Here is a 14455-nt window from a genome sequence, read left to right as displayed (position 1 = left end):
TATAAAGCTACCAGTTCCCCTTCCATGACAACCCATTAATCCATTAAAACATGAATGTGTTAATTAATTCCTGAGTCCAAAGACCTCCTGAATCAGTCCTTTCTTAAAGGCCTTTTGTCACATTGGGGATTCAGTTTTAACATGAGTTTTGGAGAGGACATTCAAACCGTAGCTTTCTACCTTTGGCCCTCCAAAACTCATGTTCTTCTCACATACAAATACATTAGTTCCATCCCCACAGCCCCAAAGTTTTAGCTCATTCCTGCACCAACTCATCTGTGAGTCTGTAAAATCAAAATACATTATCTGCCTCCAAGATACAATGGTAGGATAAGCATAGGGTTCATATTCTCATTCTAAAAGGGAGATATAGGCAAGAAGAAAGGGATTAAGAGACCCCAGGAGAGCAGACATTGGGCCTTAAAATTCCAGAATAATCTTCTTTTACTCCATTTTCAGTATCCTCTGCACAGGTATGGTGGTTGGGTCCCCAAGGCCTCAGGTAATTCTGCCCATATGGGTTTGTGGGGCTTAGTCCAGTCTGCTCTCCCAGGCTGGCTTTGCATTGCACACTGGTAGCTCTATAGTTCTGGTATGTCAGTGGTAGTCCCACACCATGGTTTCACTAGGCATTACTCTAGTGGGGACTCTGTGGGGCAATTCTAACCCCACATTTCCGCTCGGCATTGCTCTAGTGGGGAGGTCTCAGTGGTGGTTCTGCCCCTGAGACAAGTCTCTGCCTGAGCCCTCTGGCTATTGATGACATCCTTTGACATCTGAGTGGAGGCTACTAAGCCTCCATAGCTCTTGTTTTCTGCGAGCCTGCAGAATTAGCACCATGTGGATGTTACCAAGTTTTACAACTTGTACCTTTTGAGCTGTGGCATTAGCCATACCTGGGGCTGCTTGAGCCATCATTGCACTGACCAGAACAGCTGGGATGCAAGGAGCAGTGTCCTGAAGTGGCACAGAGCTGTGGTGTCTCAGGCCTATTATTCACAGAAACCATTCTGTCCTCTTAGGCCTTTGGAGCTGTGATGGGGGTTGGAGGGGGCAGCCTTAAAGATTTCTAAAATGCCTTCTGAAATGCCTTCAGGGCCTTTTCCAATTGTCTTGGCTATTAGTAACTGGCTCCCTTTTAGCCATGTTAGTCTCTTTAGCAAGTGGTGGCTGTGCATTCTTGGATTCCCATCTTGAAATGCTTTTCCATTCTTTACCACATGGCCAGGTTGCAAATTTTTCTTTTTTTTTTTCCTCTCTGTTTTCTTTTTCTCTGTTCACTGTAGAAGATAGAAGTAACCACATAGCAGCTTGAGCACTTTGCTGCTCAAAATTTTCTCCTGCCACATACCCTAGTTCATCACTCTCAAGCCCAGCCTTCTACAAAGTCCGTGGGCATGGACACAGTTCAGCCAAGTTCATTATTAATTTATAACAAGGATGGGCTTTACTCTAGTTTCTGGTACTTTGTTCCTCAGTTCTATCTGAAACCTCATCAGAGTGGCCTTTACTGTCCATATTTCTATCAGCATTGTGGTCACAACCACTTAACCAATCTCTAAGGAGTGCCAAACTTCCCGTAGTTGTCTTCTAAGCCCTCATCAGAATCTAGGCATTTTTTAGCCAGTTCCTCAGAATTCTTCCAGCCTCTGCCCATTACCCAGTTCTAAAACTGCTTTCACATTTTCGAATTATCAGCAGTGACCCCACTTGTCAATACCAGTTTTCTTTTTTAGTCTGTTTTCTCTTACTTGTAGCAGAAAACACCTGAAATGGGGTAATTTATAAGAAGTTATGGAGGCTGAGAAGACCAAGGCTGAGGGGCTGCATCTGGTGAGGGTTTTCTTGCTAGTGAGGGGTTGCTTTTTTAAAGAGTAACTTTATATGGGATATGACCTTGATCCTTTTCTGTTCCTTATTTTTGTGACAAATTCATTCTTCTAAACCTCTATTTGGAAGAAGGCTTGATTCAGGAAAGCTTTTCCTAAGAGACTTCCTTTTTTGTTATTTTTATGTTGTGTTCAAAGATATAGGAGCTGGATTTCTGAGATTTCCTGGCTTTCTTACTTCTGCCCTTCACTTTGGTTAATGCCAAAATTGTCCAATAGTAATAGGTTTATTTGTGATAATTAAAGACTGGAAACAACTCACATGCCCATCAATACAGAAATATTTAAACTGTGATATATCCACACACTGGAATATTACTTACAAGTAAAAAGGAACCAACTATAGAACAGTAGCAGGCCTTTTTAAAATTTTAAAATGTGTCTATATTTATTTTTGAACTTAGAAAATAATTCAACTATAATGTTTCTATTGCAATTTAATTATGATTAAATTAGTATCAGCTGTTACTCATGCTATCTGCATTAAGTATACAAATAAACACATTACAATGTTACATAAGGGTCTAGAAAAAAAATTAAACTGAATCAACCCATTGACACCAACTACATACACACTTGTTACTTGTGCAACACCTCAATAGTAACTTACATGATGCAACAGATAAGATGAAATACAGCCATGCCAAAATAGAGTTGTACTTAATGGAAAAATAATTTATACCTCAGTTTTCAAATTCAAATTAAATAATGTTAAAAATTAAAAGTATTTCTTTTATATTAGACATGTTTCAAACCCTCTGTAGCCACACGTGTCTAGTTGATACTGCATTATACAGTATGTTTGTAGACCTCTTTCTTCTGTCTCTTTAATTCCTTTTCTGCTTAATTTTTATTTCACTCCTGGCAGTTTCTTCTTAGTACAGGTTCATGTCTCAGAATGGAGCCATGATGAGTCAGTTTTGAGAGTTCAGAGGGCGTACTAGATTGCTCTAGCCCTTTTAGTCCTTCTTACTGTGTACCCTTGCATTTGCCTAGTATTAAGGAATGGCAGAACCCTGCTGCTGTTCTAAAATTGGCCAACTGTGCATTCCAACAAATGAATACATTGGCTGTTTAGGGTTGTCCCTTTCTCAGAGCCATCAGATTTCACTTTGTTGCTGCCTTCTTTTCCTTACACAACATAAGACTCTAATGCAATGTAGTTCTTGTGGGTTTTTGTGGTTTCTGCTTACTAGCTTATATTTTAGGGTTCTTAGGACTGTCTGGCCAATTTTACTGTAAATGTTTTCTATAGTTTTTGGTTTTACTATTTCATGCTGTCTCTATGTGAGGATTCAGAGAAATTGAAAAATTGCCACTACTGCTTTTGTTTTCTTCTGACAAATGAAATTTTGATCATTACTTTTTAAAAACCATAATGCATGCAGTTTCCTTTTTTGTTCAGTGTAAATTAGAAGGGAATATGGTAGGCATTTAGCCCAAGCAAGAAAGGGATGTCAAAGAATTGAGAATGCTAATTCTTTTGCTTACTTTTTTTCCTTCTATGTCTTCAGTTTGATAAGAGTTCTGCAGAGATGGAAGAATTTGTAATGATGAAGCAACAGCTCCAGGAGAAGGAAGAGCTTATTAGCACTTTACAAGCCGAGCTCAGCCAGACACAGGCAGAGCAAGCTGCACAGGTAGGGGGAAGGACCTCACAAAATTAGGATAAAAAACCGTGAAGTCCAGTGGGTTATTACCCGCAACTCAACTCAGTTAGTCACTGTAAAAAATCTTAGTAGCTAAAAGTATAGTAGCATGGATGTTGCACTAGAAAGTAGAAGTATATGTAGTAATAGAGATTAGAAGATGTGTGGTAGGTAAGTATGTCATTAGGGAACACCAGAAAGCCTCACAATGTGTTATTTACCTTGATGAATTTGCTATAGCCTATTTTTAGTTCTTAGTTCTGTAGGTCCAGAAGCTTAATTTTAATAGCAGACAGAGATTCAGTCTTTTAGGAATGGGCTTATGCTGAATTCAAAAGAGACCAATAAGTAAACCAAAAGAAATAAAAATAATTAGGTTCATTCTTTCTCTAAAATAGTATCTATCTTAATAGGAAAATAAATTATAGTTAGATTACTTAGTGAGCCTGTAAAGAGAAAGTGATGTAGGTCATGTGATTTTATGTTAAGTGGCACCAGTATGTGACGTTCCTTTTCCCATTTATTTCAGTTATCAAGACCAGTCCACTTGGATTGGCATCCTCAACTTTTTCTATTTTTCTAGGTTTCTTGGTTGGCCACCCACTGCCACATATATGTTTTTGAAATTGAGTCTCGCTCTGTTGCCCAAGCTGGAGTACAAGTGACACAATTATAGCTCACTGCAGCCTTGATCTTCTGGGCTCAAGCCATCTTTTCACTTACCTCAGCCCCCCAGTAGCTGGAACTACAGGCATATGCCACCACATCTGGCTCAACTTTTTTTTTTTACATTTTTTGAAGAAACAAGTTCACACTGTGTTGCCCAGGCAGGCCTTGCACTCCTGAGTTCAAATGATCCTCACACCTTGGCCTCCCAAAGTGCTAGGATTATAGGCACTGTAATTTGTGTGTGTGTGTGTAGGGGGCGGGGGGATGCTTTTGAATCATGAAAGATTTTTTTTTTCCCTGAAGTACCTTGGTACATGGCTAATCTTATCCATTAGGTGTTTACTTTATTGATAATTTGTAGTATTAGTGGTGCCTTCTCTCTGTGGTTGGCCTACTGCTGTGTATACAGTTAAAATTGTATATCCTGAAATTCTTGATTTTACCTATTAGCTTTTATTGTGTCCTTTTATTATTTTTTTATTGTGTCCTTTTCATGTATAAGCACTATATACAGTGCAGGATGAAGAAATACCGAATATGGTTTTAACCTGTTGCTAAAATATGGAAAGTCAGGATATGTAAGTGTGTTAAGAGATTCATCATAATTTAAGGCTTTCCAAATAAATGCCAAAACAAGCAGTAATACAAACAAAATATTTTGAGCGGTGATAGTGAACAGCTCACAATCAATCCCTTTATTTCCATTTCATTCTGTTCAGAGCCAGTTAAAAATGAGCATGATCTAGAAGGCTGCAAGTAACGACAGCAGAAAACAGCTGCATGGGGAGATGGTGTGGAATTAGAAGTACACCAGGTTCCTTGGTAGAAGCAATTCTTTGAAAATAAGACTCAAAAGCTAGATTAGTATTTCCAGTTGTAGAGAATCTTGAATAAATGATATGTTAGTTGACTTATACGGCATGAGAATTTCATTGAAAGCTTTTTAGCCATGAGCAAGAAGTGTCTAGGGTTTAGTAGAAATCTAACTTAACTTTACTTTATGTGTTTAATATCCTAATCTTTTTAGAACTTTAAAAAAATATACTTCTTGTATATTTAAAACATTTCTATTAGCCATTAACATATAATTTTTGATCAAAATTTATGTTTTGACTGACTTCTGAATTTGAAAATAGGCTTTCTCTCACATTTGGTAGTTACCGTCTGGCCGATCTTTCTTCCAACATCCTCATCCTTGACAACCAAAATTTCACTTTAAAAAGTTACTGTCTATCAATTCTCAGTGTCTATCTTGGAAAGTAGTCTGTGAGTTTTATTTGTGCAATATTCGGGGAGTGTAACTTGCATAGTTTCTCTGGTATGTGTCTTCAGTTGAGTTCCATGCAGCAGGTGGTCCGAGAGAAAGATGCCCGCTTTGAAACACAAGTTCGTCTTCATGAAGATGAGCTTCTTCAGTTAGTAACCCAGGCAGATGTGGAAACAGAGATGCAACAGGTGTGTTGCTAAAACTCAGTAGAATGACTATCATTTTGGTTAATATTTAATCATCACAGCCACCTTCCTACCCTTACCCACTGCTCTTCACTTGATGTTAGTGTTTTCCTTACTGGCCTCTTTTTGGTGTCCTTGTCTTCTGTTGCATAAAAATTGTTTGTTTTTTCTTATCCTTTTCTTGCCTTTTACTCCTCTAATCAGGTTTCTGGTACTCAAAAGCTGAGTTTAGTTGGTGAATTTATGTGGTAGTCAAAAATTGGTTTCTTTTCAGTTTTCTGATTGTAGCTACCTTTGTGCATAACACACCTAATCCAAAGCTTTAAATCAATGAAGTCAGTTTTAAATGTTCAAAAAATTAGAGATGAAAAAAGAATGATTTTGAAGCCATGACGTCTTTTATTAGATTCGTAATTTTTAAAAAAATTTGAGTAGATTTTGAAAATTGGCTTCATTGTATTTGAGTTCACCATCTACTAACTGAAAGCATTTGATTTAATTTAGTATGTAGTGCAGTGCGGTACTGAAAGGCACTTCAGTGATACTTCATGTTTGATCTGTTTAATTAGAGTGAAAATTAATTAGAGTCAATTAGAGTAAAAACTTCTAAGTTCTAAGCAATCTTTCAGAATGTGCCATTAAGTAAAGTTTCAGAATACAACGTATTATTAAGTAGAATACTAATTATATATGTGTATCATTGATCTATTTATTCAACAAGTGTTTTTCAAGTGCCTGCCCTGTGCATGAAACTAGGAGAAGAGAAATGCTTCTTACCTGCAGAGAATGTTCCCTTGGGTGGGTAAGGTGTACATGTACCTATGCTATCTAGGTACAGGATGTTAACTGTATGATTTGAAAGCAGATATGTGTCATTGTTTTCTTCTAATTTTTAAAGTGGCTCCCTAATTCAGGGACTTGCTTGTGTCTGGGTTTGGTTTTTGTTGGTGCTCTGGAGAAGACATTCTGGAGAGTCTTTGTTGCTGCTGAATGGGGAGGATGGCATGCTGATCTCCCACTCTTTAAATTGTCATCTTCAACACCCCAAAATTTAAGTACACTAATTTATATTGCATTTTGAAAGAAAAGCAAATGTAAACACTCATTTGTTAGCGCATTATGTCTAAAATGTTTTCTTCTCAGAAATTGAGGGTGCTGCAGAGGAAGCTTGAGGAACATGAAGAATCCTTGGTGGGCCGTGCTCAGGTCGTTGACTTGCTGCAACAGGAGCTGACTGCTGCTGAGCAGAGAAACCGGGTACTGCCTTCTAATCTTTACTTCCTGCCTTGGGGGTATTCATTTCCACTTTAGTTTGCCAGGCAGTAGATATAAAAGCCTATTTAAAGTCTTCAGAGAATTGATGCCATTTATTCATTCTTTCAACAAATAGCTCATGCTTAAGTGGTGGGGATGTAGTACAATTATGAGCAAAACTAAATACAGTTCTTTCCCTCATGGAGCATACATTGCAGTTCTTTTGTTGCTCTTTTCCTTTGCCATTTTAGGTCTGGGGTCCTAATTTCTCTAGAATGTCATATAGATTGAGTATGCCTAATCTGAAAATCCAAAATACTCCAAAATCTGAAACTTTCTAAGCACTAACATGACACCACAAATGGAAAATGCCACACTGACCTCGTGGAACAGAGTAACAGGTCAAAGGCAAAGCTTTGTTTTATGCACAGAATCATTTAAAATATTGTATAAAATTATCTTTAGAAAAAAAAATTATCTTCAGGCCATGTGTATAAGATGTATTTGAAACAAATGAATTTTATGTTTAGACTTGGATCCAGTCCCCAAGATATCCAAGATATTCCAAAATCCGAACAAAATGGAAAACTGAAATACTTCTGGTCCCAAGTGTTTAGAATGAGGGATACTTGGCCTGTATTTTCCTTTAGTGAGTTTCTTTTTCATCAGTTACCCTTCTCTGTCTTGAATGGTTCTTGTGCTTTATGTACAGTCCCGTCTTTGCTTGTTTTAGTCAATTGACCTTCTGTTGGAGTGACATGATCTCATTCTGCAATATTCCCTTGAGTCTAAAGTTAATCAGGAATGCTCATCTGACTATAATCCATCCTGCCATTTCCTTTTTCATACTGTCCTGATCTTCATTCTCATTGCATTCCATTTTGCTCCTCCAGTGTGTTAATTCTTCCTTACTCTTGCTCCTTTCCATGTCCTGTATGGACCCATGCTTGACAATTTGAACTAATTTTTTTCCAGCCCTTGGATTCCTTGTGTCCCTATCCTGTCACATCCAAGTAGTCTCATCGTAATGCAGAATTGGTGCCAGAGTCCACATTCTCTGTTCGTTTATCTGGGTACTTGTGTGCTGCTGGAGAAAGTCAGCTATCTCCTCTCTTCTTTTCAACTCTCCTTCTTGAGAAAGCCTTTCTCTCTAGCATAGAAACATATTCTCATTTTTTTTCCATCCTCCAAGAAGAAGCATTTTACAATGCTTGTCAAAATGAAATAACATATTTATGGCTCATAAGACTCTTTTTTCTTAGGTTCTCTCTCAGCAATTACAGCAGATGGAAGCTGAACATAATACTTTAAGGAACACCGTGGAAACAGAAAGACAGGAGTCTAAGATTCTACTGGAAAAGATGGAACTTGAAGTGGCAGAGAGAAAATTATCCTTCCACAATCTGCAGGAAGAAATGCGTCATCTTTTAGAACAGTTTGAGCAAGCAGGCCAAGCCCAGGCTGAACTAGAGTCTCGGTATAGTGCTTTGGAGCAGAAGCACAAAGCAGAAATGGAAGAGAAGACCTCTCATATTTTGAGTCTTCAAAAGACTGGACAAGAGCTGCAATCTGCCTGTGATGCTCTAAAGGATCAAAATGCAAAGCTTCTCCAAGATAAGAACGAACAGGCAGTTCAGTCATCCCAGACCATTCAGCAGCTAGAAGGTCAGTAGCTGATTACTTTTGAAGTCCGTGTCTCTGGCACCTGAGTGGCTTGTATTTCATGTTTTCAGGGATCTGTTAATGAAATTTTTGCTCAAACCAATTGAACCAATAGAAGGACTAAGAAAAACAGCTCTTCTGAACTTCTTGTTGCATTTTTGCTGCCTCTGACTGGTTATAATCTGTCTTAATATTAATATTATCATTACAGTACTAAAAATGTGATAGTGATGTTCTGGATATTAAATAGAATGCTATATGAAATATGACTCAGATCTGAAGGATTCAGTGACTGAAATGAGTAGGATTTGAATTAGTTTTTGGGAAACTCAGGCCAGATATAGGTCCATAGGTTAGGAGACTAAATTGCATGGCATCATCCATAATTCTACAGATGGATCTCAGTGCTTTTCTTACAGGTGAAAATATTTTTTCACCTAATTTCTTTTCTTATAGGTGAAAATTATCCTTTAAGAAGGTATAAAGAAAACTTTTTAAAATATGCTGTTATAAAATTAATATGTGCCACTAAGAAATGGAACATTTTAGAACTTTATAAATTAAAAAGTAAAACTTCTTAACAGCAATACTCATCTCACTAGTCTTCTGCCCCAAATTATAATCTTTACTAATAGATTGGCATAGACGTAAGGGAGAGATTTTGGAAAGAATTAAGTGGAAAATTTGTATTGAATAACTGAATTTTAGCTAGACAGTTTTGAAGGGCATCACATGGGAACAGAGTATTACATGAGCAAGCTGTTCTCTTAAGCATGTTCATGTTTAAAACTTTGTGATGAAATCTTGGTGGGACCCATAACACCTACGTTGAGAGTGAAGAAAATAAAAACCCTAAAGCCATTTTCAAGGGGGAAAGGGAAAATGAACTTTTAAAAAATGCCTAGGGCCGGGTGCGGTGGCTCACACCTGTAATCCCAGCACTTTGGGAGGCTGAGGTGGGCGGATCACCTGAGGTCAGGGGTTTGAGACCAGCCTGGCCAACATGGTGAAATCCCATCTCTACTAAAAATAAAAAAAATTAGCTGGGCGTGGTGACACATGCCTGTAATCCCAGCTACTTGGGAGGCTGAGGCAAGAGAATCAGTTGAATCTGAGGAGTCGGAGGTTGCAGTTAACCAAGATCACACCACTGCACTCCAGCCTGGGCAACAGAGCGAGACTCACGTATTAAAAAAAAAAAAAAAAATGCCTAAGCTTATTTTATTTTACTTTTGAAGGAAATGGTTTACTGAGGTGTCCTCTGGTCCTTGAGAACATTTAAACAATTAACAATCAATTAACAATGTGATCATTGGCATTATAATTTTAACTAAGGTAACTAAACTAGTAAACAGCAGTGTATCCTTAGAAGATAATAACTACATTTCAGACTTGAAGCAAATATTACATTTATTTGTTTTCTTTTCCTTAGATCAACTCCAGCAAAAATCCAAAGAAATAAGCCAGTTTCTAAATAAACCACCCTTGCAGCAACATGAAACAGCATCTCAGACTTCTTTCCCAGATGTTTGTAATGAGGGCACACAGGTAATTAAATGTGAAGTTCTTATGAATGTTAACTATTTGTCTTTGTTGTATCTGTACTTCAGAGCTCTATGAGGATTTATTCCAGAGAGCTGTATAAACCTTCTGTTTTTTCTGCCTGACAAAATACTTTTTTGAGGACAATTCTATTTGAAAGGAATCATGAAAGGCATTAATGCAGGGTTTCAACAATAGAGAATGAGAAAATAATAGATAACAAGTAGAATGATCTCAGAAGCCTTTCTGATTTTAAGGTCTTAACAATTGTATTGGAGATGAATCATTGCTTTTGCTTTTATAGTTAATTTTCTCAATTCAGAAGTCTTTTTTTGGGGGTAAACTAAGATTTGATCAGGTTTAGTGAACATGAATCAGTCTAATCAAACTTAAAAGTCTACTATGGAAATCATATTGTTCCCATTAATTAACAGTAAAAAAAAATAATAATGGCCAAGTAGCTTCTGATTGGCCAATATATTCTCTCTTCCTTCTACAAAAATCTCTGTAGAAAGCTGGATTGTAATCATCGAAGGTGGATTCAGGCTGGTTGAGCCTGAGTATCAGAACAAAGATAGTTAGTTTTATGTTCTTAATTGACTAATGTCAAGTTGGGATAACTAGATTCATTCATCTCCATTGTAAGATTATACCCTTCCAAACTCACAGACTTACTGGCCAGCAGAGTCCTGTGTTTCCTGCGCTGTACTGTGCACTGATAAAAATTTTTGCCTTTTGGTTTCTAGCATCTAGGCTTTCTAATCTCTTCTATTCTCCCATTCTAGACTTTTTCCTCTAATGTTTTGTTAAGACATTTTCCAACCATTCAAATAAGTTGAAAGAATTTTATAGTAAGCATCTATATACCCACCATCTGAATTCTACCATTGACATTTTAACATGTTTGCTTTATCAAATGTCTATCTATTTATTCATCCCTCTGCCCATTCATCAGTCACAGTAAGTTTTGGACATCAGTACATTTCTCTCTAAATATGTCAGCATTCATATCATTGACTGTATTTCAATATTTGTTTATAATTGTTATTTTTTTTGAGGTAAGATTTACAAACCTTTAAATGCACAGATCTTAAGTATACCATTCCTTGAGTTTTGTCAAATGCATACACCTTTGTTACCCAAATCCTTGTTCAAGATAGATCACATTACCATCACCTTACAAACTATCCTTATACCCTTTACAGTCATCCTCACCTTTCCCCTTCAGAGACAACTACTGATTTTTCATCATAGATTAATTTTGCCTGTTTTACAACATCGTATAAATTTACCATACAATATGTCCTCATACATGTAAAGCTTCTTTTACTCAGCATATTTGAAGATTTATCCGTATTGTGCATGTATTATAATTTATTCTTTTATATTGCTGAGAAGTATTTTGTTTTATGAATATGTTATATTTTCCTTTTGCATGATTTACTACATTTTCCTATTGATGGACACCTGGACTTTTTCATGGTTTGACTGTTACAAATTAAGCTGCTATGAACATTCTCTTTTTCTTCTTTCTTTTTTTTTTTATTATTTTCTTTTAGTTTTAATTAAAAAAAATTTTTTTTGAGACAGGGTTTCACCATGTTGGCCAGGCTGGTCTTGAACTCCTGACCTTAGGTGATCTGCTCGCATTGGCCTCCCAAAATGCTGGGATTACAGGTGTGAGCCACCACACCCAGACATTATGAACATTCTCATATAAGTATTTATATGGACATATGTTTTCATTTATCTTCAGTAAATACTAGTTGAGGTATTGCTTGGCTGGCCATAAATTACCTATGTATTTAGCTTTATAAGTTACTGCCAGATCTTTTTCCCAAGTTTGTACATTTTTTTTTTTGTTTTTTTTTGTTTTTTGTTTTTGAGACAGAGTCTTGCTCTGTTGCCCAGGCCGGAGTCCAGTGGCTTAATCTCAGCCCACTGCAACCTCCACCTCCCAGGTTCAAGCAATTCTCCTGCCTCAGCCCCCCAAGTAGCTGGGATTACAGGTGCCTGCCACCACACCTGGCTAATTTTTGTATATTTAGTAGAGACAGGGTTTTACCATATTGGCCAGGCTGGTCTCAAACTCTTGACCTTGTGATCCACCCGCGTCACCCTTCCAGAGTGCTGGGATTACAAGCGTGAGCCACCGCGCCCAGCTGTGGTTGTACTATTTTAGACTCCCACCTAAAATATATGAGAGTTCCACATCTTCTCCAAGATTTGGTGGTGTCAGTTTTAAAACATTTTAGCCATGGCCAGGCACAGTGGCTCACGCCTGTAATCCTAGCACTTTGGGAGGCCGAGGTGGGTGGATCACCTGAGGTCAGGAGTTCAAGACCAGCCTGGCCATCATGGTGAAACTCCATCTTTAAAAAACAAAACAAAACAAAACATTTTAGCCATTCTAATGGGTATGTAGTGGTATTTCATTGTGGTTTAAATTTGCATTTCCCTGATGACAAATTATGTTGAACATTTTTTCTTGAGATTCTTAGCCATACCTTCTGTTGGTGAAGTGTCTGTCTGTTTACATATTTCCTTATTCTGAATATTGAGTTGTCTTTTTATTATCAAGTAGGTATTCTTATATATTCTGAATGTCAATCTATTATCATATATGTTTGGTGAATATTTTCTCCCATGCTGTGGCTTGCTTATTCATTTTCATCATGATATCTTTTTATTAGCACACACTTTTAAATTTTGATAAGCTTAATTATTTATCATTTTTTGTGTGTGCCTTGTCTATGAAACCTTTCGTAGCCCCAATTCATGAAGATATTTTCTTCCGCTGGCTTTATGGTTTTAGTTTTCATATGAAGTCTCTGAATCTCAAATGAAATTTTGTGTGTGTCATAAGGTAAAGGTCAAGTTGTTTTGTTTTTTTGCATATGGATATTTAGTGTTTTAGCACCATTTCTTAAAGAGACTCTACTTTCCTCAGTGGATTCTGTTGGTACCTTTGTTGAAAATCAAAGACTAATATGTCCATTTCTGAATTTTCTGCTCTGTTATATTGATCTGTTTGTCAGTCCCTATGCCAGTATCATAGTCTTCATTATTGTAGTTTGTCATTAGTCTTGAAGTCAAGTATTAATAGAAGTCCTCTTAACTTTGTTCTTTTCAAGGTTGTTCTGATTATTCCAGGTCCTTTCTGCATAAATTATAAAACCAGCTTCTCAAATTCTACTTTTTTAAAAAAGACAGATGAGATTTTGAATTGGCATTGTGTGGAATCGGTTGGTCAATTTAGGGAGAATTGAAACTTTTAAATCTATGAATATAGTATGTATCTCCATTTATTTAGATCTTTTTTTTTAATTTTTATTTTTTATTGCATTTTAAATTTTGGAGTACATGCAAAGAATATGCAAGATTGTTGCATAGGTACACACGTGGCAGTGTGATTTGCTGCCTTCCTCCCCATCACCTATATCTGGCATTTCTCCCCACGCTATCTCTCCCCAACTCCCCACCCCATGCTGTCCTTCCCTTCCCCCCCACAGACCCCAGTGTGTAGTGCTCCCCTCCCAGTATCCATGTGCTCTCATTGTTCAACATGCACCTATGAGTGAGAACATGCGGTGTTTGATTTTCTGCTCTTGTGTCAGTTTCCTGAGAATGATGGTTTCCAGGTTCATCCGTATCTCTATAAAGGACACGAACTCATCGTTTTTGATGGCTGCATAATATTCCATGGTGTATATGTGCCACATTTTCCCTGTCCAGTCTATCATCGATGGGCATTTGGGTTGGTTCCAGGTCTTTGCTATTGTAAACAGTGCTGCAATGAACATTTGTGTGCATGTGTCCTTATAGTAGAACAATTTATAATCCTTTGGATATATACCCAGTAATGGGATTACTGGATCAAATGGAATTTCTAGGTCCTTGAGGAATCGCCACACTGTCTTCCACAATGGTTGAACTAATTTACACTCCCACCAACAGTGTAAAGAGTTCCTATTTCACCACATCCTATCCAGCATCTGTTGTCTCCAGATTTTTTAATGATCGCCATTCTAACCGGCATGAGATGGTATCTCAATGTAGTTTTGATTTGCATTTCTCTAATGACCAGTGATGATGAGCATTTTTTCATATGTTTGTTGGCCTCTCATATGTCTTCTTTTGTAAAGTGTCTGTTCATATCCTTTGCCCACTTTTGTATAGGCTTGTTTGTTTTTTTCTTGTAAATCTGTTTTACTTCTTTGTAAATTCTGGATATCAGCCTTTGTCAGATGGGTAGATTGCAAAAATTTACGTTTATAGACTTGCGTATGTTGAACCAGCCTCGCGTCCCCGGGATGAAACCTACTTGATCATGGTGGA

The 14455-nt window shown here is 37.3% G+C and overlaps 1 protein-coding gene across 10 annotated transcripts in view; it reads left to right on the top strand.

Moving 5' to 3' along the window:
* GOLGB1 (golgin B1) overlaps positions 1-14455 on the top strand; it is an 85029-nt gene that overhangs the window by 21634 nt on the left and 48940 nt on the right. For 5 of the 10 annotated variants that reach the window (XM_017508144.2, XM_017508150.2, XM_017508141.2 and 2 more), the window contains 5 exons: positions 3404-3529; positions 5540-5662; positions 6803-6916; positions 8176-8578; positions 10008-10123. In XM_017508144.2, coding sequence (XP_017363633.1) covers positions 3404-3529; positions 5540-5662; positions 6803-6916; positions 8176-8578; positions 10008-10123 — 882 coding nt within the window. The remainder of the gene's footprint in view (positions 1-3403; positions 3530-5539; positions 5663-6802; positions 6917-8175; positions 8579-10007; positions 10124-14455) is intronic. The other 5 variants (XM_017508147.2, XM_017508145.2, XM_017508151.2 and 2 more) reach the window with 3 other exon arrangements.

Source organism: Cebus imitator, unplaced genomic scaffold (assembly GCF_001604975.1).
Source record: "Cebus imitator isolate Cc_AM_T3 unplaced genomic scaffold, Cebus_imitator-1.0 Scaffold387, whole genome shotgun sequence".
NCBI classification, from domain to species: Eukaryota; Metazoa; Chordata; class Mammalia; order Primates; family Cebidae; genus Cebus; species Cebus imitator.
Note: the sequence above shows the minus strand (reverse complement) of the source record. Positions and strands in the feature narration are given on the sequence as shown.